The sequence below is a fragment of the Nipponia nippon genome, unplaced genomic scaffold (assembly GCF_047370975.1).
Source record: "Nipponia nippon isolate SJK-2023a ecotype South Korea unplaced genomic scaffold, ASM4737097v1 scaffold_1, whole genome shotgun sequence".
Classification (NCBI taxonomy): Eukaryota; Metazoa; Chordata; class Aves; order Pelecaniformes; family Threskiornithidae; genus Nipponia; species Nipponia nippon.
Genome location: NW_028262290.1, coordinates 53,535,561 through 53,559,731, shown reverse-complemented (window position 1 = coordinate 53,559,731; position 24,171 = coordinate 53,535,561). Strand labels below are relative to the sequence as shown.

Here is a 24,171-nt window from a genome sequence, read left to right as displayed (position 1 = left end):
TTAAATGCTATCATAAGTAAAGTTAAATAGATGATACTTGCCTCTGATTCTAAAATCCTCTTTTTCTTCTCAGATGAGACTTTTTTTTAAAAAAAAATAGAGGAACAGGGATTGGAAGTTTTGATAAACAGTTATAGAAAAATGAATACAAGAAACCACAGACTATGTATACCTCTTCAAAGCTTAACAGTTCTAATATAAGGTGGTTATAGTAACTATAACTATATGACAGAGGGCTAGATTTCTCCATTTTTCTACCCTTCATCTCTCCATTCTTGCAGTATAGGTCCTTGCTCCCAATTTCCAGCTCTCATCATCTTCTTGTCCCACAAGTTTTGTTGTGCTAGTATTATTAGCAAAATCATATTATCTCCTCGCCTAGCAATGTTATATATATTTTAAAAGGAAACATGAACGGATAGTAGCAAAATTCCTTGGTTTTGCAGCTGAACATCAAATAACAGAAGGTTCTGTGTCTACGCCATTGCACTCAACACCTCACATCATCTTGACATGCCACAGAATTAACAGTTTTCTTTTGTTCATTATTTTTCTGTCCCAGTGGATGGACTGCATGTGTTTTGATATGATTTCCTACTTATACCCTCATGCTCAAGTACTTTTTTTTCTTTTTTTAAAGTCATCCAATGTGGTTGCTAAAGGTGCACTCCTTCAAATCAAGGCTGAACTGCTCTACAGTTTCAGGAATGTACTATGGTTTGACTGCCAGAAGTGCTCATTTGAATCTCATCAAATTCTGTGACTGAAAGAATGGAAATTTTGGATTTCAGTAAAGCTTTCGATACTGTCTCTCACAGTATCCTCCTGGACAAAACGTCCAGCATACAGCTGGATAAACACATAATGCAGTGGGTGAGCAATTGGCTGACGGGTCGGGCTCAAAGGGTTATAGTAAATGGGGTTACACTGGGCTGGCAACCAGTCACTAGCAGGGTTCCGCAGGGATCTATCTTAGGGCCAGTGCTCTTTAATATCTTCATAAATGACTTGGATGCAGGACTTGAAGGTTTGCTATCTAAGTTTGCTGATGACACAAAATTGGGAGGAGCTGTTGACACTCTCGAGGGCAGAGAGACCCTGCAGAGAGATCTAGACAGATCAGAAAGCTGGGCAATCACCAACCGTATGAAGTTTAACAAGGGCAAGTGCCAGATTTTTGTACCTGGGACATGGCAACCCTGGATTTACATACTGACTGGGGAATGAGAGGCTGAAGAGCAGCCCCGCGGAGAGGGATCTGGGGGTTTTGGTCAATGGCAAGTTGAACATGAGCCAACAGCGTGCCCTGGCAGCCAACAGGGCCAACTGTCTCCTGGGGTGCATCAAGCACTGTATTGCTATCCAGTTGAGGGAGGTGATTGTCCCACTCTACTCAGCACTGGTGCGGCCTCATCTTGAGTACTGTGTGCAGTTTTGGGCACCACAGTATAAAAAGGATACGAAGCTACTAGAGAGTGTCCAGAGGAGAGCCACGAAGATGGTGAAGGGTTTAGAGGGGAAGCCATACAAGGAGCGGCTGAAGACACTGGTCTGTTCAGCCCGGAGAAGAGGAGACTGAGGGGAGACCTCATCGCAGTCTACAGCTTCCTCACAAGGGGAAGAGGAGGGGCAGGCACTGATCTCTTCTCCCTGGCGACCAATGATAGAACCCGAGGGAATGGCAGAAAGCTATGCCAGGGGAGGTTTAGGTTGGATATTAGGTAAAGATTCTTCACCCAGAGGGTGGTGGAGCACTGGAACAGACTCCCCCAGGAGGTAGTCACGGCACCAAGCCTGACAGTATTCAAGAAGCATTTGGACAACACCCTCAGACATATGGTGTGAATTTTGGGATTGTCCTATGCAGGGACAGGAGCTGGACTCCATGATCCCTGTGGGTCCTTTCCAACTCAGGACATTCTATGATTCTATGAAATGCTTCCAGTTAACATGAATCTAATAATGAGAACAGTATTTCTACCTGCAACTTTTGAAATATATGCATTTACCTAAAAATGCTATTGTCACACTTTTTTCCCTATTAGTCAGCATTAATGTCTGTAAACTAACAAAAATTCATAGAATCATAGAACAATCCAGGTTGGAAGGGAACTCAAAAGATCATCTGGCCCAACCTTTCATGGGAAAGGGAGCCTCGATGAGATTATCTAGCACCCTGTCCAGCCACATCATGAAAACCTCCAGTGATGTGGACTCTACCACATCCTTGTGGAGGTTGCTCCAATGAATGATTGTTCTCACTGTAAAAAAAAGGTCTTTCTTATATTGAGATGAAACCTCTCCTAGTGCAACTTGTACCCATTGCCCCTTGTCTTCTCCATGTGGCTCCTTGTGAAGAGAGACTCTCTGTGCTCTTGGCAGCTGCCCTTTAAGCATGGAATACTGTGATGAAGTCCCTCCTGAGCCCTCTCTTCTCCATGGAGAAAAGACCTAACTCCTTTAGTCTTCCCTCACAAGGCAGGTTCTCCAGCCCTTTGATCATCTTTATGGCCCTCCTTTAGACCCTCTCCAGTCTGTCCGTGCCTTTTTTGAATTGTGGGGACCAGAACTGGACACAGCACTCCAGGCACGGCCTAACCAGCGCTAAGTGGGATGATCACATCTCTGCCTCTGCTAGTAACGCCCAGGGGGTGCAGTCCAGGATCCAATTTGCTTTTGTTGCTGCAGCAGTGCACAGCTGACTCATGTTCAGCTTGTTGTCCACCAGGACCCTCCAGGTCCCTTTCAGCAAGGCTGCTCCCCAGCCACACAGACCCAAGCCTGTGCTGGCTTTTGTTATGTCGTCTCAGGTGCATGACTTTGCACTTGTCTTTGTTAAACTTCATACAGTTCTTGCTTGCCCACTCTTCCAGTACATCCAGGTCTCTTTGTAAGACGGCTCTCCCGTCTGATGTGTACACCTCACCATCCAGTTTAGCATCATCAGCCACACTGATAATATCAAAACAAAGAAGAAGTATCTCATTCTACTGCTTTTGTTCTTATTTCTCTTGTAGTGTCCATCAATTACAGAAAAACACAGCTTTTAACAACAAATAACTTCAGAGTCCCTTGAACCCAGGATGAGAGTGGAAGAAGAAACAATACAAAACATTTGCCAATAAAAAAAAAAAATCTGACAGGTAAAATTAGCAGAACAGTCAAGCAGCTAAAGATCAGAGTAGCCTAAGATAAGATGCTAACCAACTACCTAAGCATGGCTTCAGCACCCACAACATGCACCTCCTAGTAAGCCACAGTGCATTTCACTGAAACATGACACAGGAGCTAGGGGTATGATTTTACAGTATTTAATTTTCAGCAGAAATAACTACTACTGTTCAGCTTGAAGATCTATCACTGTGGCACAAATACAATGATGAGATGTGATACCTGCCAGCTTCATACAGCTACATTCTTCAAATGAACAGCCCTGCTGTTGACAACACTTTGCTACGCAATCAACAATCTTACTGTCATGAATAGTAGAGGGAAGAAAAAAAGCTCGACATATAAAGAAAAGGAAAATGTAGGTTTGGCAGACACAACCCACCCTGATCTATCCACCAGTCCTTATTGATCTATACCTTTGCAGCTCTCTCTCTCTTATACTTTACCCCCCTTTGGTACTTTGTTCCTGTGTTATTAAGTTCTTGCCCTTGGTGAGCATTTTTAATAGTTGCCCTGGATGGCTCACAACAGCTGGTTGATCTTCAAGGACTATGTCCTCAAAGAATAAGAGTAGTTTGCTCCAATGTGCAGAAACTCAAGTAAATGTGGCAGAAGGCCAGAATTGATGAATAAGACTCCTGATCAAGTTCAAATACTGATGGGAAGTATGCATAAGATTGAAGAGGGGATTCCCAGGAGGAATAAAGAGACACTGACCAAGTGTCGACAAGCGAAGTGATTCTTCCTCTCTATCCAGTCCTTGTGAGACTGCTTTCTGAGTACTGTGTCCAGCTTTAGGCTTCTCTGAAAAAGACACTGAAATACTGAAGTGAGTCCAGGAGTCCTCCAGATAATCAGAGGGCTTGGGCACCAGACACGTAAGGAGAGGCTGCTGAGGGAACTGGGATTGTTCAGACTTAAGAAGAGAAGGCTAAGGGAGACCTTACTACTGTCTTACTGCTAGGAGGAGATGAAGCCAGACTCTTCTCAGAGGTGTCCAGTGATAGAAGATGAAGCAACAGACAAAAGTTGGAACACAGAAAATTCATTAGACAAAGATGTATTTATGTTTTAAGCAAATATTGGAACAGGCTGCCGAAACAGGTTGTGGAATTTCTACTCTTTGGAGATATTCAAAACTCAACTGGACTTGTCCAGCCACCTGATCTAATTGACTTTGCTTTGAGCAGGGATTTAGGTGACATGACCTCCAGAGATCCCTTCTGATCTAAATTATTCTAGGATGCCATACAGTAGCTCTACATGTCCAAGATCTCCCAATCTTTCCCTGAAAAGGTCTTGGATGGGTATTGCAGGTAGTGATTGCCATATGCAGGCCTTCATTTTTCAACAATGTCAGGTTCAACCATCAATTCAGTGTCACAAGGAAATGAAATAGTAATTAGCCTTCCTTTACAAAAGTCTCAAGCTGAGCTAGAAAGCAAAAGCATCAAGTTCAATTTAAGAAGCTATGTACAGACAAAGAATGGTCAGGCTAGTTTGTACTGCTGTACCTCAGGTTTATTAGTTTTGTTCGAAAACTAAAACCAAGGGCTTTAACTAAGCAGAACAGAATGTACATGCCTGGAAAAATGAACTCCTGAGATCCATGATTGGCACAGAAAATGTAAACAAGAGATGACAGAATCCTAAAACGATTTATGTCGGAAAGGACCTTCAAAGATCATCTAGTTCCAACTCTGCTGCCATGGGCAGGGACATCTTCCACTAGATCAGGTTGCTCAAAGCCCCACCCAACCCGACCTCTAACATTTCCAGGGATGAGGCATCCACAGCTTCTCTGGGCAACCTGTTCCAGTTCTCACCACTGTCATATCCTTACGTCCAATCTAAATCTACCCTCTTTGAGTTTAAAACCATTGCCCCTTGTCCTGTTACTACAGGCCTTGGCAAAAACTCTCTCTCCATCTTTCTTATAAGCCCCTTTGTATATTGAAAGGCTGCAATAAGGTCTCCCCAGAGCCTTCTCTTCTCCAGGCTGAACAACCCCAGCTCGTTCAGCCTCTCTTCATACAACAGGTGTTCCAGCCCTCTGATCATTTTCATGGCCCTCCTCTGGACCTGTTCTAATACATCCATGCCTGTCTTATGCTGGGGGCTCCAGAGCTGAACACAGTACTCCAGGTGGCGTCACCAGAGCAGAGTAGAGGGGCAGAATCACCTCCCTCAACCTGCTGGCCATGCTTCTTTTGATGCAGCCCAGGATATGGTTGGTCCTCTGGGCTACAAGCGCACATTGCCGACTCATGTCCCACTTCTCATTCACCTGTACCCCCAAGTCCTTCTCTGCAGGGCTGCTCTCAATCCATTCATCCTCCCAGTCTGTTTTGATACCGGGGATTGCCCCAACCCAGGTGCAGGACCTTGCACTTGGCCTCATTGAACCTCATGAGGTTCACACTGGCTCACTTCTCAAGCCTGTGAAGGTCCCTCTGGATGGCAACTCTTCCCTCAAGTGTGTAACAACTGCACCGCTCAGCTTGGTGTCATCTGCAAACTTGAGGAGGGTGCATTCGATCCCACTGTCTATGTCACTGATGAAGATATTAAACAGTACTGGTCCCAGTACGGACCCCTGAGGGACTCCACTTGTCACCGATCTCCATTTGGACATTGAGCCGTTGACTGCAAGTCTTTGGATATAACCATCCAGCCAATTCCTTACTCATTGAATAGTTCATCCATCAAACCCATATCTCTCCAATTGTGCTACAAGGATGTTGTCTGGGACTGTATCAAAGGCCTTACAGAAGTCCAGATAGATGACATCAGTTGCTGTTCCCTTATCCACCAATAGAGTCACTCCATTGTAGAAGGCCATTGGATTAGTCAGGCATGATTAGCCCTTGGTGAAGCCATGTTGGGTGTCTCTAATCACCTCCCTGTCATCCAGATGCTTCCAGGAGGATCTGCTGCATGATCTCACTGGACACTAAGGTGAGGCTGAGTGGTCCATAGTTCCCAGAGTCCTCCTTTTTAAAAACTGGTGTGATGTTTCCCTTTTCCCAGCCACTGGAGACTTTGCCTGACTGCCACGACTTTTCAAATATGATGGAGAGCGGCTTAGCAATTACATCTGCCAGTTCCCTCTAGACCCTAGGATGCATTTCATTAGGGCCCACAGACTTGCACATTCAGGTTCCTCAGATAGTCTTGAACCTGATCTTCTCCTATGATGAGTGGGACTTCATTCCCCCAGTCCCTGCCTTGAGATCCAGGGACTTGAGAGATGCAAAAAGAACAACTGCCAGTGAAAACTGTAGCAAAAAAATTGTTTAGTACTTCAGTCTTCTCCATGTCAGTTGTCACTAGATCCCCTCCATTTCATTTATTGGGGGGGTAAAATTTCTTTTGTGTTCCTTTTCTAACGTGCCTGTAGAAGCTCTTACTATTATTCTTCACATTCCTTGCCAAATTTAGCTCCAGCTGTGCCTTAGCTTTCCTGATCCCATCCCTACACTCTCAGGCAACAGCCCTATATTATTCCCAGCATTCCTGCCCCTGCTTCCACTGCCTATGCATTCCCCTCCTGTGTTTCAGTTTGACCAGGAGGGCCTTACTCAGCCATGTCTCCTGCCTTCCTTGCCTGACTTCTTGCACATGGGAATCAATTGTTCTTGTGCTCTAAGAAAAAAAAGTTTTAAATAGCTGTCAGCTCTCTTCTGCTCCTTTATCCCTGAAAGTGGTCTGCCAGGGTGCCCCATCCACCAGTCCCTTAAACAACTGAAAGTTCACTTTCCTAAGGTTGAGTCCTGACTATACATTTCACCTAGCCTTTGTCCCTCGAGATCATGAATTCCACCAGGACATGATCACTACAGCTCAGGCTACCACCAGCCTTGACCTTTCCAGTAAGTTCCTCTGCGTTGGTGAGCAACAGGTGTACTAATGCATCTCCTCTGGTTAGGCTTTTTATCACCTAGATTAGGAAGTTATCCTCAATGCACTCCAAGAGTATTCTAGACTGCTTGCAGCTTGCTGTGCTGCTTTTCCAGTTGATGTCAGGGTGATTGAAGTCCCCTAGCAAGAACAGGGCCTGCAAGTGTGATGTTTCCTGTAGTTGAAGTAGGAACGCTTCATCAACATCCTCCCCTTGACCAGGCAGCCTGTAGTAAACACGAACCACGAGGTTTCCTTTGTTGGCTTGGTCTCTAATTTTCACCGATAAGCTCTTGACCTGTACACTGCTGTTTTCCAAAGACAGCTCTGTGCAGTCAATCCATTTTTTTATGTAGAGGGCAACCCCTCCACCTTTTCTTCCTTGCCTGTCGCTCCTGAACAATTTATAGCCATTGACTACAGCGCTCCTATCATGTGAGTCCTCCCACCAAGTTTCAGCGACAGTGACCGGATCGTAGCTTTCCAGCTGCACAGTGGCTTCCAGCTCCTCCTGTTTGTTATCCATGCTGCATGCATTGGTATATAGACACTTCAGTTGGACTGCTGACACTCACCTTTTTGGTGGAATCTTTTTGGAGGGTTAGGGTCATTCCTCACTACTCCAGTAGGTACGTTCATCCACCCTGGTGCCTGTGAGTACACTAGCGTCACAGCTTTGCACCCCAACCCCCAAGTTTGCTAGTTTCAAGCGTGATTCACTGTCAGCCAGTCTGCCATCAATACTTTATGATCTCTCCCAGCATACAAAGTAGGAACAACAGGTGAAAAACTGGTAACTAGTTCGACATATACAAAAAGATATGACACTTCACATCACAGGCAATTAAGCTGGAGGCTCAATACCACAAAACATTGTGAATGCTAAAGATGCCCAGTTACTTTCTGAACCACATAAGAAGTTCGTGGAAAAGAGCAGTCCATGGATAGAAACTCAAAAGTCCCCAAATCACTTTTGTTGCATCTCTGCATGACCATTCTGTTCTCCTAGTATTTCTCAGGTATCTGATACTGGCTGCTGGTAGGAACAAAGCACAGACCTAGACAGAATGCTTTGAGTGGTCTAATACAGCAGTTTCTGTGCACAGAGATACATGTATCACTGACCAAATTATTAGTGCACTTTGAGCACAGTGCCCCAAAACCTGAACCAAAACAGTGTCTTCGGCGGGACAGGAAACAAATGAAGTGCAGAAAGAGGGAGGGGGCAAAAGAAGAACGGTACTTAAAAATACAGTTGCTATTTATAAACATTGTTGAGATTGTTTTGAAACAGAAATTGCTGTGGGAATGGTATAATGCTTGAGTCTGGATATTTGCATTTTTTTCTGTACAATTTTGAGCCTGCTGTACCTAAGATGTACATACTTAAAAAGTAATCATAGCCACAGACAGAATTTTCAGAGAAGCCATAAACAGAAATTAATTTTTTCAATAAAACAATACAAAATGCTGGTTACATATTTAATATACCAGTTAGATAACAACTACAGCAGCATCTTTTTAAAGAAATATTTGCTCTCATTGGTACGTTAAGGCCTGTAGAACCACAGATGGGACAGCAGACAAAATTCTATGGTAGCTCATATAAAAACTGGTCACCAAGTTCAAACAAAGTCAGTACAGGAGACAAAAACCTGATAACACAAATGCTGACCTGTCTGGATGACATCTGCAAGTTTATTATCAAGACTTAAGTCATTTTACTTCTAAAACATTCAAACTTCCTAAAGAAGTATTTGAGGAGGTACCTCTGTAAATCTTGATTCTTACATGGCCATTTTCAGTCATTTTTAAAAGAAAAATTTGTATAAAGAACATAGTTAATTTTTCTTTTACAGTTAAGACTGTATTTTTTCCACCAGCTGTAACCAAAAGTTAAATTGCTCATAATCACATTATATTAATATAAACGACACTTACACAAGGTTATTTTGGCAAGTACTTACGCAAAGGATTTTGCCCTTCACTGGCGTAATACTCGTACATCCCACTTTTGACAAGTGTATCGTAGTGGGGCAGGAAATCAATTCGCTCTTTGGTTGCTGAAAGCAGCATTTGATCAACTGACTGTAGCAGATACAATGTAACTCCATCTTGAACAAGTTCGCCTGCAGTGAAGATGAAATATAAAGTACATTGAAAAGAATTCACTGTACCAGTCAATTTCTGCTCTCACAACCAGTACAGGTTTAGCCTCGGGTAACATCTACATTTTCTTAGGCATTGACTACTCAGCCTCCTAGCAACAACATTTAATTTAAAATCTTTTCACGTTTCCAAGCTTAATAATGCAAGTTTTGTCAGGTGACAGCTACTTCCACGCCATTTTTTCCTATCATTTATGGAATTTTTAATGGAAGGTAAAAAATTACCTTGCATAACTGTCATCATACTAACAGGTAGCTGTTAAAAACTTCTTTGTGAAAGTCAATTTTGTACCAATTCTTGGCAAACTATTATAGGATTTGTACTTCCAGTTAACTATTGCATGTCATAGAATATAAATCATCATGCGGTCTTTACAATCAATATAAGAAATAGCTGTGTTTATTTTGCCATCTAAGATACTTACTGAAGTTGTCTTCTGTAATTTCCTTCCTGTTTGTTGTGGTGATAACAAAGTTTTCATCAGTAGCTATGCCAAATGCCTACAAAAATTGGAGGTTATTCAGTTATGATAACTATGTACTCCATAACGTATTCAGATAAATGAAAAAAAGAGCAGGCTTTCTATTCACTTTGCCATAAACTACTGAGAAGTGACCAAATATTTTTCCCATATTAACTCAGATGTGGAACACAGTTTAATTCCAGAACTTAACTTCATTTGCTTTCTCAACTCAGCCAAAACTGTCTGTACTAGAGCAGTTTGGTTTTTTACCTGCTTAAAGTATGTTCTAGCAAGCAACAGGAATTTTAAGGAGGAGGAACTGTCTTACAGGTAATCACCTTGAGGGCTGAGGAATGAGACTGAACAGCTTTACTTCAGACCATGCAACTACAACAGCAATAGTCATGATGTAGAAGGTGTCCCATGTTTAATTGCACTTCTTTGAGACATTAAACCAACCAAATACTTCTTAATGTTGGATGAACATTAAAGTCTTTTTTCTTCAGTTATATCATACATTTAAAAAAAAAAATAATCAAAGATTTCTTTTAGAAAATTCTTTACCATTAAAACACTTCTTTTGAACCTAAACAATCTTTGCCACTTTGCTGCCTCCAACTTTTGAATACATTTCTGTAGCTTTGGACTTTTTATCCTGCTTTCTACATACATTTATGTGCCTCTACATCTGCCCTCATTTTTTCACCCTGACGCCCAACACTAATCTCTTTCTCAAAATAATAAACTAAATATCCACATTTTCTCCTGTCTTTCCAAGTCTTTGAAACTCAAGTAAGTCAGCTCTGGCCTTGTTTAACTCCATCAACCCCTTCAGTCCTGCAGCCATGACTCCAGCAGGTGCTTTCTGCACATTTAGATTCTTCCCTGAGGCTCTTGCATTCCCTGTAGCAACTTGCCCTCATCATTTCCCATACCTCTTTCTTTCCATCTGTAGTACTTAGAGTCACAAAAATATTTTTAAAACACTGCTTAAGGTTTCATTAGAAGTCTGCTTTCCATCTTTCAGTTACCTTCTCCCTAATGCCGACTATGTTAAAGATACAGTTAGTATCCATCAGCAAAATTAGCAAAATTGTCAAATTTTGCGTAGCGCTTGGTGCAAGTGAAACAAACGGAGACGACACAAAGAGATTGATGTTCAGACTTAAGCATCTGGAGTAATTACTACTCTTTAGTTCTTCTACATTCAGATCACTTCAACTTAACCTCTCATATTACACAGATTTCCACATGGCAAACCCATGCAGGAAAATATAATTGCTCAGAGCAAGGAAAATAAGTAATAAAAATTACAGATATTATAAAACTAACACCCTACTGTGCCATTCGAGGTTAATGGCTAATACAGAATAACTGAACTGGAGAATTTTACATTTGAAAGCACAGATAAGCATCTTTTCCCTCCAGGCATAATTACAGCTTCCCCGTTTTCTCTACCTCCCAAAAGCTCTTCTGCTCTCAAAACCTTATGAAGAGCACAATATTTACTTTAAGACAGCAAGAAGTGGGATGAGGTAGTGCATGCACAAGACAGCAGCCTGCTAACCAAGCAGGGGCAGCCTCCTCCTTCTGGTCCTCTCCCCATTCCATGGGTGAGCCTCAACTAAGCCGACCGCAACAGCCTCGCAGGCAGAGCTACACCTGCGTTTCCTGGGTGAGCCCAGCATTACTGTATCTAGCGGCAGCAGGTCCTTTCCAATTCACTCCAAATAGCTGTCATTTCAAGATAAGCTACAAAGCAGGTTCATGGACCAAGTCTGGCAGTCCTAATTACAGATAACCTGTTTTTCTTGTCCATGCTGCAATTCAAGAGGCCACATCCTTTGTAAACTTTGGCCAACTTAGAAAATGTCTCAGTTTGAAAGCTTCACTTGTATATAAGACCTATTTGTTTTACTTCCTCCTTCACTCTGTCCTAGACTCTTAGTTATTCCAGCCCGTCTCCTCCCACTATGCCAGCCAGTGGTGAGGTGGCTGCACAGTTGTCCCGTTATGTGGATGTGGCCTCCAGGAAGACGAGCTGGTCATCCCTGAATAAAAGTGAACCTACTGGGTAATTTACTTGAACAGTTGATGATGTTTCATTTGATTCTGATAAACAATGTTCGGTCAAATGTTTAATTTCCCACTAAGATTCTTCCATGCAAGAGACATCATGGTATCTTTTGTTGACTTGATATAAAGTTCAGGTTTCACTGCTAGCCTTTCAGCCTAGCACTGTGCCCTTTTTCAAACAAGCACTGAAGATGCACCCAATTCTTGACTTCAGAAGATTCATGTGACAACCTAGCAGTACGTTCAGATTATAAATCTGCTGGTTATTCTCTTGCAAATTGTCCAGATGCACAATCATGATCTAGCTTTTGATGTCATGAAAATCTTGAAGAGTACAATAGAATCACTATACTCAGAAATGCCTCTGCACATTCATGGTGAAAGCATGTTTGGAGGTTATTGTGTTAAAACAGCTAAGCAGAAAGCTTTTATTTTTGGGGAGACAAAAGAAAAGACCTTTGCAAAAAAAAAAAAAAAAAAACAGACGAGCTCCAAAGTAATCCACAACCTAGGAGAAAAAAAAATAGTAATAATTATATGTTCTCTAAAAAGAGAGGCAGATATGTGAAAAGACAAGGATTCCTATTGGTTACATACAATCACTACATGCAAATGCAAAAGGGAAAATGTTACAAAGATGAACAGTTATATGCATACAAAAGAGAAAAAAGCCACCTAAAACCTGTAGAAGATCATATCAATGAACCAGATTTTGAATAGTCTGGGAAAACAACCATAGCTGTTCACTAAGAGTCATTTAAATTGTTTGCTAAGCCACACTTGGATGTATACTGAGTGTACACTCCAAGGTTTTGGTGCCAGAGGGCTGTAGGGGTGACCAGTACAGGGGGAGGTCATGAATTGCCCTGAGCCAGTAATAGCCAATGCCAGATGGCTCTCAAACTGATGGAAACAACCCACTGCGCACCAAAATTTCAACCAGAAGGGCACATGGTGCTTCTGCTCAAACATATCAGGGAAGAAATAGAGGAGACAAATGAGAAGCAACAGAGGAGATGCATCAGAGGAGACATTGCTAGGGACAGCACTGGAAACACATTGAAAGGAGGTGCTCCATGCCAGAGCAGGGACGGCCCCAAAGATGCTGGGGCCCATGGTGTACCCATGTCAGGGCAAGGAATTTCCCCTCTCTGTCCTCCTGCTCCCACAGGGCTGTGGACAACCCAGCAGAGCAGAAGAAAAACAGTAAAGAGCATGGAGGAGGAAGAGCAGCAGAGGGAAACCCTGCACACGGCCCTGGCTTTTCGCACTGCCTGTTGCCTCACCAAAGGCATTGGGATTGACCAAGTGTTGTGCACGGGGAGAACAAGGGAAGCTTAGACTAGGAAAGGGGAAAGAGAGGTGTATGACAGAAAATGAGCTTGGAGAAGGGAGAGGAAAGGCATTTCCCTAAGCGTTTGTTTAATTGCCCCCCCAATCAATAATCAAAATTTTGTGTTAATTGGCAGTAAGTTAAATGAAGAAAAATTCCCTGAGTCGAGCCTATTTTGCCCACAGCAGGATGTCAGTCATTATACCTATGAAATGATACATAAGCCAAAAAGCTGTCTTTGTTCAAACAAAAGAAATGCATTCTTTATAAACTGGAGGCTCAGTCTGGAGCACTGACTATGTTTCATGATAAATAAATAAAGCTAATAGCTCTTAATTTGTTGGTGGATGTTTATAACATGAAATTAATACAATGCTAAAAGGTAAGAGTTCAAAATAGCCAAATGAATGCCAGATACCCAAGAAGCTTTCAGCAGAGCAATTTACAGGTACAATATATGAAAGTGTGAATGAATAGTGATCTCTCTAATCCGTAAATCTGAATCAAGAAGCAAGGTTCAATTTATATACTTGCTCTAGTCACAGGTTTCATTTATAAACTAAGAAAACAACCCTCAAAAAAACCCACAACCCCATAAATCACAGACAACTCCTCAGCAGCTAAGACTCCTTCAAATAGGCCTCAGGTTTTTTTCTCTTTCACATATTAGGACTGTGGTGGGTTGACCCTGGCTGGATGCCAGGTGCCTATCAAAGCTTCTCTATCACTCCCCTCCTCAGCTAGACAGGGGAGAGAAAATATAACAAGAGGCTTGTGGATCAAGATAAGGACAGGGAGAGATTCACCATTTACTGTCACAGGCAAAGCAGACTCGACTTCGGGAAATTAGTTTAATTTATTACCAATCAAATCAGAGTAAAGTAATGAGAAAATCAAAACTAAATCTTAAAACACCTTCCCCCCACCCCTCCTTTCTTCCCAAGCTCAACTTTACTTCTGAAGTTCTTCTCTACCTCCTCCCCTCCGGCAGCACAGGGGGATGGGGAATGGGGGTTGTGGTCAGTTCATCACACGTTGTCTCTGCTGCTCCTTCCTCCTCAGGGAGAGGACTCCTCACACTCTTTCCCTGCTCCAGCGTGGGGTCCCTCCCACAGGAGACAGTCCTCCATTAACTTCTCCAATGTGAGTCCTTCCCATGGGCTGCAGTTCTTCACTAACTGCTCCAGGATGGGTCCCTTCCATGGGGTGCAGTCCTTCAGGAACAGACTGCTCCAGCGTAGGTCCCCCACAGGATCACAAGCCCTGCCAGCAAACCTGCTCCAGCGTGGCATCCTCTCTCCATGGGTCCATAGGTCCTGCTAGGAGCCTGCTCCATCGTGGGCTTCCCACAGGGTCACAGCCTCCTTCGGGCATCCACTTGCTCCAGCATGGGGTCCTCCATGGGCTGCAGGTGTATATCTGCTCCACCGTTAACCCCCATGGGCTGCAGGGGCACAGCCTGCCTCACCATGATCTTCACCAGGGGCTGCAGGGGGAATCTCTGCTCCGGCGCCTGGAGCACCTCCTCCCCCTCCTTCTTCACTAACCTTGGTGTCTGCAGGGCTGTTCCTCTCATGTTCTCACTCCTGTCTCTGGCTTCAGTTGCACATCAACTTTTTCCCCTTCTTAAATATGTTATTGCAGAGGTGCTACCACCATCACTGATGGGCTTGGCCTTGGCCAGCAGTAGGTCCATCTTGGAGCTGGCTGGCATTGGCTCTATTGCACATAGGGGAAGCTTTTAGCAGCTTCTCACAGAAGCCACCCCTGTAGCCCCCGCTCTACAAAAACCTTGCCGTGCACACAAGCACCAAAGCAAATGTTGCTGCTCTTTGATCTGAACATGCACCATGAAGCTTACCTGGCTACTAAGTCAACTAGAACGCTTAACATGAAGTCAAGATAGATTTCACCTCTAGATTTACCATCTGTCTTGGAAAAGGTGTTCAACAACCAAATGTTCAACCTCATGTGTATACCACCACAGCTTGCAATAACATGGATAGGCTTGAAGAGGTAAGTGAAGGAGAAATACCACATTGTAAGCACAGAATCATTGGTCTGCTTCCAGTGGTCCTCCAGTCTATTACCATAAAATAATAATTTCTGGTGTTGACTTTTCAGACTAAAGGAATGGAACAGTCTCACACATGACAGAGGTCAAACAGTGAAACCAAAACTACAATATATTTAGAGAAGTCATTTAACCCTTTCCAATCCAAACTTTCCCAACACAAACAGTTGTTTTCTACAATAAGCAACTTCCACAACTTTAAAATGCTCTGTATCCTCCTACAGTAACTATTCCCAGCAAGCAGACCCATGAGAATGGTGTGAAGAACTGGCCTCAGAGCTTGGCGATGTAGCCAAGGGATAACAGAGACATAACAGCCATGCAGCCACCTTCCACAAAGTGGTACCTTGCCCAGAAATAATTTTCTGGCTAATAGAATTGTATTGCCAAGGTGAACCTCTTAAAGGGGACCTGAACTGTATCAGTTAAATGTAAAGGAATCTAGCAATGGCATTTTCAATGCTGTCCTTTATAGCTACTCATTTTCACAAAACTTACCTATGTACCTCAGCTACCTAACGTGATAAAAAGCAATACAGCTTTACTTCGAGTATTTCACATTGACCCAGTGGCTCCTTTGCAGGAACTTGTTCAGGAATCTAAAAAAAGGAACCTAAAGGCCACATCCCAACTCTGAGAGGCCTGTAGCCTTCTGTAACTTTGCATGTGATTAACTGAATGTCCCATGCTATTTTCCAATTTATCACCTAAAAGATACACATTTATCAGTTAGCTATCCCTCTTTATGCCACACTAAAAAGAACGACAAAAGGATGAAATTACAAAACACATTTAAAGAAAAGGATTTTATTCTCAAATCACAGATTTTCAAACCAAGAACTGTCTTTCAGTAGTGCTTATGGATACTGAGGTATTTGTATCATCTCTCTCCATTATTCATACAACTAGATAATACTCAGGTCATTCATACAAATTAGCAAACACAAAAGCTAAGATATAAACAGATTAAGTGGAGACAAAGACCTTGCTGGAAGTAATTGAGAATAACTGTATGTAACTCATAAGAGTGCTAATCAGTCCACTGTTGGGTCAGCTAGTCTCAACATGATGACAACCTGCTGAGGATCCAGTAGCAAGGATCTGGTACTGAGCAGTCATGGTAGCAGAGCAAGTATGATAACAATCATCTTTAATCATAATCTGAATAAGCTTGGCTAATGTCAGAACACAAACGTGTATCACGTTTTTGTTAGTTATTTCTAAGTTTGTTAGTTATTTCTAAGCATTTCTTGGAGCTCAAAGCAAAGAGTTGTATGTTACAGAAATACAGGAACACCCCGAACACCTTCTGGGCAGATGGTCACTAGAGACAACCTACAGACAAAAATCAGCAGTGAACACTAGTGTTCCGAAACATTTTCCAACCATTCTTTACTGATGGAGTCACCTCCATCTAAAGAACGAATTACAGAAGACAACATTTGCAGAACTTGAAGTGCCTTGTCCTCTGTCCTACTTAAAAGTTTCACTACTTTCAGAAGTTTGATTGCCACACCTCTAAATATTTACAAAAAGATATCAATGAAAGGTGTTAAGAACTGAACAGATGGTTCAACAGAAACACCAAGAACATTGCTACCTATCACAAGATCCAGTAACAGAAGAAGTTTTTATGCGGTATCTTAAAGCTTTATCATAATTTTGGTGGAAAAACGGAGAAAAAGAAGAGAGGGGAAATTGCATGACAGAAGCTCTCTACAGAAGCCACACACATAAATCTATGAAATCTTGTCCAGAATAAAGAGTTAACTCAGACATCTTTTCAAGATTTGCAAGATTTAACAAGCTGAAAGAAGCTGGGGACCCTAGAATTTATTCAAAAAGCACGCTGCCATCGCTAGACTTATTCAGAGTCTAGACAAAGACAGTAACTTTCTCCAGACCTTCACAGGCCATTGTGTCTAAAAGCACAATCACAAATATTAATGAGTGCAGCTATCAGCCAAAATTTGGACATCAACTCCATACAGCTTCCACCATGAAAACACTTTGTATGGCATTGCTTGTTAAAGTAACAAGAATTCTGAAGCCAGTCTTCAAAAGCAAGAAAATCTTTGGTCACATCTAAGAAGCTGCACCTGGGTAACTAATGCTAAAGGAATGCAGATACTCTGCATCTGACCGTGTCACCCGCACTCAAATTTGAGCAGAAACTTAAAAACCACACAGCTTTCCAAATCAGTCAACACATAGTAAGGTAGTACCTAAGTGCACAAAGGTATGCAAATTGCACCCTTCTTTCCACTGAAATGTCACTAACAAAGATGCTATACACAAGCATTTCAGTGAAGCCTGAAATACATTATGACAGTTTAGGAAAAAACTCGCAATATTGTTGCATCTTATATGTACCTTACAGTACCTCCAACAGTTTCTTTAAAAAAAAAATCAAGGAAAAACTTGTTTTCTGTATGCACAGCATGTTTAAAATATATCTGGTTTTAGTTTCTGATGATACAGAATCTTGAAAAGCGAGTAAATTAACATAGGTTTTATAATACAAAAATATAATTATTGCAAGATGGATTGATTTCATCATTAAGAATGGAAATACTTTTATTGAGCAAATTTATCAGAACAGTATCTTAGTAAGTAATCCAAATGCCTCTTAAATACATTTAAGAGTTACCCTCTGGTGATACAAACAGCAGAAGTTGCTAATATTTTTTGATTGATCACAGATAATTTCATTATACATTATTTATTAGGCACTGGCAAGCAAATACTCACAGAAAAAAAAAATTACACCTATTTCTTGAGTTTCCACCATAGCTATGCTTCTCCATACTCCCTCTTAATGAACGTCCTTTTTTTGCCTCTTTGCTTATCGATACACTGGAATTCATTTTGGTGGACTGGCAAAACAATCTGTTTACATAGTAGGTAGACTGTTAGGATACAATGGAAAGCTCAACAAAAGATGTGACAAAAGATTAAAAGCAAAATATTTTGGTTTATTGCGATGTCTGAATTTTGGGTATTTACTTAAATTACTGATATTTACTTTCTATACAATCACAGATCTACACTTCCTATATATTTCTTCAAACAAGGAGGTCACAACAACGATGAAAGTTTCAACAGAATTAAAGAAACATTTACAAATGTGTTCAATTCCTATTTAAGTAGGAACACTAATTTTAGTAGTGTTAGCTCTCTTCATACTGGTGCTTCACCTCAAAGCCTCTCAAAAACCCCTTCACACATAGCAAAACTTCTGGCCGGTTTTCAGCACAGATACCTTTCTGCTTTAAAAGGAGCGTGACCTCTGTAAGTGCCTGGAAGGGTTCCTGCCAGCTTAGCAACAAACTGAAGTGCTCCAGCTTCACTGTATACCTGGACAACCTGGGCAAGGGATCCAGGATTAGCTGCCAACAAAGTTTAGCTCCATTTTGCTCACTGCAGGTAAGTATTTTCCAATTATACTCTAAACATCAGGACAAGCAGTGGGGCATATACCTAACAGAAGACAACAGGAAGGTGTACAAGCAATAGTACTCCCAAGAAGAAGTGAAACTCCATATTTAATTCACTTATTCACCTTAAAACTTCATGGTTCTGGGAACTGAAATTACGTGACTGCTCCACATATGCTCAACAGTGCTCAAATGGAATAATCAAGCTAACAGATCATTTTTAATTACAAAGTTTCTGCTTCAGGATTGATCACTACAAGGAAGAAGAATGAAGACTATATATGCTCCAGCTTCTTTTATAGTTTGTTTTTTTTAAATCTTCCCCCTCCCCCCAAAGGAAAGACTAATTTATCAGTATATAAAGCCACATCCAACTACACTGCCATGCATTAACTTGTTGTTAGGGGGCAGTAAAAAAAATTTCATAAGGTGACAACAAATATTTCCTTCAAAAAATAAACAAAAGTTTCAAAAATTAATAAAAATATTTTAATAATAATGGAGGATTATTTTATATGAAAACATACAGAGAGGACATGAATTAGCTCCTAGATCGAACTCTCAGTGGCTGAATATCTTGTCTCAATCATTAGTTCTTTTGCTACACAAACAGGAAAATACTCACCACCTCTCTGCATTATGAAAAAAAAGTAAGTCTCAGAAGTAGCAGCCTAAGACCATGCCTTCAGGCATTCAAGTATTTTCAACTCAGAATGATCACATACTGCAATCAGGTTTAATTTCATTATTTTTTCAAGATTTACATACTCCTTTGACTCCTACGTATCCAATTATATCCAAAGGAATTCTCTTACGCCACAGGAAGATGTTCACAGCAGAAATAGTTCCAACAGCTTAATATTTCTGGCGCTCTTGTCAGACATTACCACCCCCACAGCCCAGTTGGCAGACTGGAAAATGCATATGCACCTTCACTACTACAGCAGAATCATTCAGTTGCACAGCAAACTGCCAGTGAAAGTTGATTTAAAGCTGAGCCACCAGATAGGATACTCGTGGAAACAACACTGCTAGATATGTGGCATTTGCCTGATCGCGCACTCAGATGGTCTCTAATAGCTTTAATTGGAGTAGACCGAATGCAACATTCCAGTTCATCTTAGTCTGAACAATTCAAAACTTGCTTATCAAAAGAATCTTTCTTCCTGAACTTTCATCACTTCCCTAACACGTTTTCAGCACCATGAAGTCAGGAAAGTCTGTCCCAATCAGGTGAACCCACTCATCACCTTTTTCCTGAAAGCAGTTAGTTGCAACTTTCAAGAGGCCAGAAATTCGGCACTTTGGAGTACAACACCCAGAGAAACACGAACCATGCGCAAAACTCCCAGAGGCACCAAGATGCCAGAATGCTCTCCCAGAAGCCTAACGAGAACCCGTACACTGTTGGTGTGGGAGACATCAGACATCAAACTTCCTAGACCTCAGCCTGTCCAGTTTTCACTGTACCAGCATTTACTGGTTGTGTCAAACCACGTCTCAGCATGCTTTCAGAGTTAGATGTCCCATACATAAGGTAATGAAAGGTCTAAGGCGCAAAGAGTCACCACACCGAAATTAGCTGCAACAGAGGCATGTCTGACTGAACTCACAGTCAACGCACTACTGAGAAGGCCTTTCTCTAAGAGCATGATCATTTGAGGTTCTTGTTGCACAAGTTTATAAGAGCACCGACTCTATTATCCTTAACACCCCAAAACAGCCACCAGGACTGGTGATAAGGATTATAGTGTTGACACAGCAAGAAACCATACTTGAAAATTTTACTTTCACAGGCACCAAATCCAAACACACCAAGTTCTGCTTTGCAGTGCCAGACTTTCCAGATGCTATGTTGCACATCTGAGTGGTCTGTCCAATGGCACTGAAGTACTGACTGCACAATGTCAATACATTTTTGAGATAAGAAAACCCTGAAGCTGTTTGTACCCCAGAGTTGTCACACCTTGTGATGATGGCTTATTTCTGTATAAGGTCGTAAATATGCCAAAAGCTCTGTGAACTACTGAACACCATGAAAATGAACGGAAACAGAAGTCACTGGAGTGTGCAGCATATATAAATAAGCCACGAAAAGAAAGACTCCCTTGTCTGTAACAAGTTGCAAATTAGTGTTAACCTCAGCCCATCAATTAATTACAAAAGCTATGAAGAAAGATGAGTTAATCACCAACATATTTTCCCTGAATACTGAAAATATGAAGTATCCTTGCAATTCATCCGCTAGGAACAGTTGAGATGGGATCCATTAGGACAACTCCTGGAGGAAATCACGTAATACTTATAACTACTCATAGGAGATACAAACCCTATAATGATGCTCCATTAAGGAGGATGTTGGTTCTTAGAAGGCCATGAACCCACTGCACTGTCTACCTTCTCAGAATGTTACATTGTATAAAGTGTACCCATTTCTTTATTCCATTCAGTTACTTGTTTCTTCCAGTATTCTGAACTTTGGGGGCTCTGACCGGCTCAAGGCATGTGCTAACACTCCATAGCCAAATCACTGCTGAGGAGTAGCACCTTAAGCAATAGTACAGATTCAGTACCTCTAACAGAGTACGAATATGCCATTTTGAACACTGAAGTAGAACTGTGCAAGGAGGAGGTAGTCACATCTGACAGCTATTCCTGCTGACATTGGTAGCTCAAAGCTTCCATCGCAGTAGGAAACCATTATATTAAACACCGTCCAGACATAGCACAAACCAAGCAATTTCCTCAAAGAGTTTATATCCTAGAGAACAAAGTGCAGAGTACACTGGATAAAGAAACCAAAACAGAATGTTTTATCAGACTAAATTAGGGCACAATTTATAGCTGATTTTCGTGCTCGCTTCAGAATACAAGACACACAGTCAGCTAACAGGTTTATGGCATTTATTACTCCCACTGAAAACGAAACCATGACAGAAAATGGGCGATGCCTACTGGTATCACTAGCAAACTAAAGTAAACAGTGCATATATAGCAAGAAATCTCCACCTCCAAGAGATCTGAAGACAGAGCAAGTTCTCATTTTGCATAATGAAAGGAAAGAAAACTGAAAGGATAGACGAGACAGCAAAGAACCAGCCAGCTAAAGTATGTAAATGGGAGCCACCGCTGCGGACTTCGGAGAGACAGTTACAGGGCTCAAGACGGGAAACGGCCGGCGCCGATCGCCGACACCTTGGACAGCAGAAACACCACCGCTCGGGCCCTCTGCTGCACCGCCCCGCGCCGCCGCCGCCCGTTCACCGCGCGGGGGAGCTCCCGGGCCGCCCGCTCCCTTCCCGCCCGCCGCCAGGGGCTGCTCCCGCCGCGCCGCGCCGCACCGCCGGCCGCCCCGGACGGGTGTTTTTAGCGCGGCGGGCCCGGTGCCCCGGGGGAAGGGGACGCGGAGGCAGCGACCGCAGCCTCTCCTCGACGCCCGCCCACCCGTCCCGGCAAGAAAGTTTGGGGGAAGGAGGCAGGCCCGGCCGCTCGCGCGGGCGGAACGTTGGCGGCGGTTGGGCCGCGCGGCGCCCCGCGGCCGCGCCTGCCCCCGCCGCCACAGGGGCGTTAACGCCGTGGCCGGCCCCGCCGCCGCCGCCGCGCTCGCCCTCCCTTCCTCTCCCCCGCCCCGGTACCTGGCAGACGGCGCTGCGGAAGCTGCGGTAGTTGTCCTTGCCGTAGCTGAGCACTTTCTCGTCCGGATCCGCCTGCTCCTGGCGCCGGTCGAAGAGAAACACGGTGCGGTCCCCGCTGCCGCCAGGCGTCAGTAGCACCGGCCTGCGAGCTCCGCGGCTGCCTCCCGCCGCCGCCGCTGCCATGTTGGGAAGCCGAGGAGACGGAAACCGTCCCGCAGCGATGGCGGCGGCAACGGCGGTATCTACTGCCTGGCCCGCGAGCTCCCCCGCCTGGCGCTGCCCGGCCCGCGCACGGAAGCCCCGGCCGGGGAAGGGGAAGGAGGAGGAGGAGGAGGAGGAGCCAGGCGGGGGGCCGGCGCCGGGGCCGGGGCCGAGGCGCCGCCGGGCACCGGGGAAGCCCGGCAGGGGGTGGGGGCGCTGCGCGCGGCGTCGGCCGTGCCGCCGCGAGGGGTGGGGCCCGGCGGGCGGGGAACGGCCTGGAAGCGAAAGCGAGGCTCAGCGCGCCGCGACCTCGGAACGAGTTGACGCCCTCCGCCCCGCGCCACTTCCGCCGCCGCTGGGCGGGGCGGGGCCGGAGCGGGAGGGGCGGCGCTGCCACCGCCGCCGCGTGGGGCGCGCAGGCGGCCTGGGCGGGGGAGCCGCGTGCTGCGCCCGGCCGCCGCAGCCGCTCCGGCGATTGAGGCGCCCGAGGCCGCGGCCCGCCGCCTCTCCGCGGGTCTCTGTGCGTCGTGGGCTGAGCCCGGGCGCTGGCGTGTGCCACCGGGCTGTCCCCGTCGCCTGTAGCGGTGGCGTGGCGGAGAGGCTCGTCCGTGGGCGTGGCGCGGCAGAGTTTGGCTTCCGTCCGGAGGCGTGAAGTCCTTAGTTCGTCTGCCTTAAAATGCGCGGGGCGATCGAGATCCGTAAGCTGTCGCTTGCTCTTTTTAATGTTTAATGCTTGAAACGCTTTCCTCCTCTGAAGGAAAGAGTTGGTGTGTTGTCTTCAGTCTTAAAAATAAGATTTCAATTAAAACCTAATTTAATTAAAACTTAAAATCTAATAAAGTTCTTGGGTTTTTATATACGCAAACCCCCTGATGACTTTTGCATTGTGCCATTATAGAGGAATGGTAGGACTAGCGTAGCTGCAAAACGGCAGTTGAAATGAAATAATTCAAGAAATAAATAGAGTCTTCATGATCTTTAAGGAACCAGCGAAACATACTTGTCAGGAAACTGTCAGGATTTGTCGTTCGTTGTAGGGCAGACTAATAGCTTTTCCTTCTATCATAAACAATAGGGACATAGTTGGGATACACTGTATAAGCAAACTTAGTGAAAGATATTCAATAATCACAATTTGTGCATTCAGGTTTCTGGAAGGTGCAGGTTCTCCTTCTGATGGGGTTAACTTGGAGAAGCTGAATGTGTTCTGTGTATTGTGTGTTCTTGTTGTACTTGCAGTTCATTCTTTCATGTCGCGTGTTGGGCTTACATTCTGAGTTTATGCGTAGCCTCTCAGTACTGTCAATAGAGCATAACACTTCAAAGAGTTTCCTCAGTATTTGCTGTCATTTCTGAGAGAAGTCTCTGGTCTAAGAATACATAAATGTTGTAAGTGGAAACATTTTTATTTGTAGTCACTCTTTAATTGGAGGGTGACGTTTTCGTTGTCTGATACAACTGCTTGTACAGGTTGAGATCTAGAAGACATATATGGCTGGACACTTTGACCTTCAGGTCTCCTAAAAAGATGATCTCTCCCCCTCTCCCAATGGTAAATTAATTACTTTCAAGCCTTCTTGGTACAACACTGCATCTTCACTGATCTCTCCTTTAGCAGTGCTCAAGGGGTACGTAGGGTGCGTAGTCTTCTTAGGGTAGGAATATGAAATGAAAAAGCAGACTGTCTGAAGAAACACAGTCCTCCTTCTGTG

The 24,171-nt window shown here is 43.7% G+C and overlaps 1 protein-coding gene across 3 annotated transcripts in view; it reads right to left on the bottom strand.

Moving 5' to 3' along the window:
* The window catches only part of SMCHD1 (structural maintenance of chromosomes flexible hinge domain containing 1), a 96,166-nt gene extending 73,441 nt beyond the window's left edge, over positions 1 to 22,725 (bottom strand). The window contains exons 1-4 of one of the 3 annotated variants that reach the window (XM_087755534.1): positions 22,259 to 22,397; positions 9,665 to 9,740; positions 9,039 to 9,200; positions 7,647 to 7,722 (exon numbers count right to left, since the gene is read on the bottom strand). In XM_087755534.1, the coding sequence (XP_087611660.1) occupies positions 7,647 to 7,722; positions 9,039 to 9,200; positions 9,665 to 9,721 (295 nt within the window). In that variant the 5' untranslated portion in view covers positions 9,722 to 9,740; positions 22,259 to 22,397. Of the gene's footprint in view, positions 1 to 7,646; positions 7,723 to 9,038; positions 9,201 to 9,664; positions 9,741 to 22,258 lie in introns of all 3 variants that reach the window. The other 2 variants (XM_087755543.1, XM_087755550.1) reach the window with 2 other exon arrangements.
* Between the last annotated feature and the right edge of the window lie 1,446 nt (positions 22,726 to 24,171).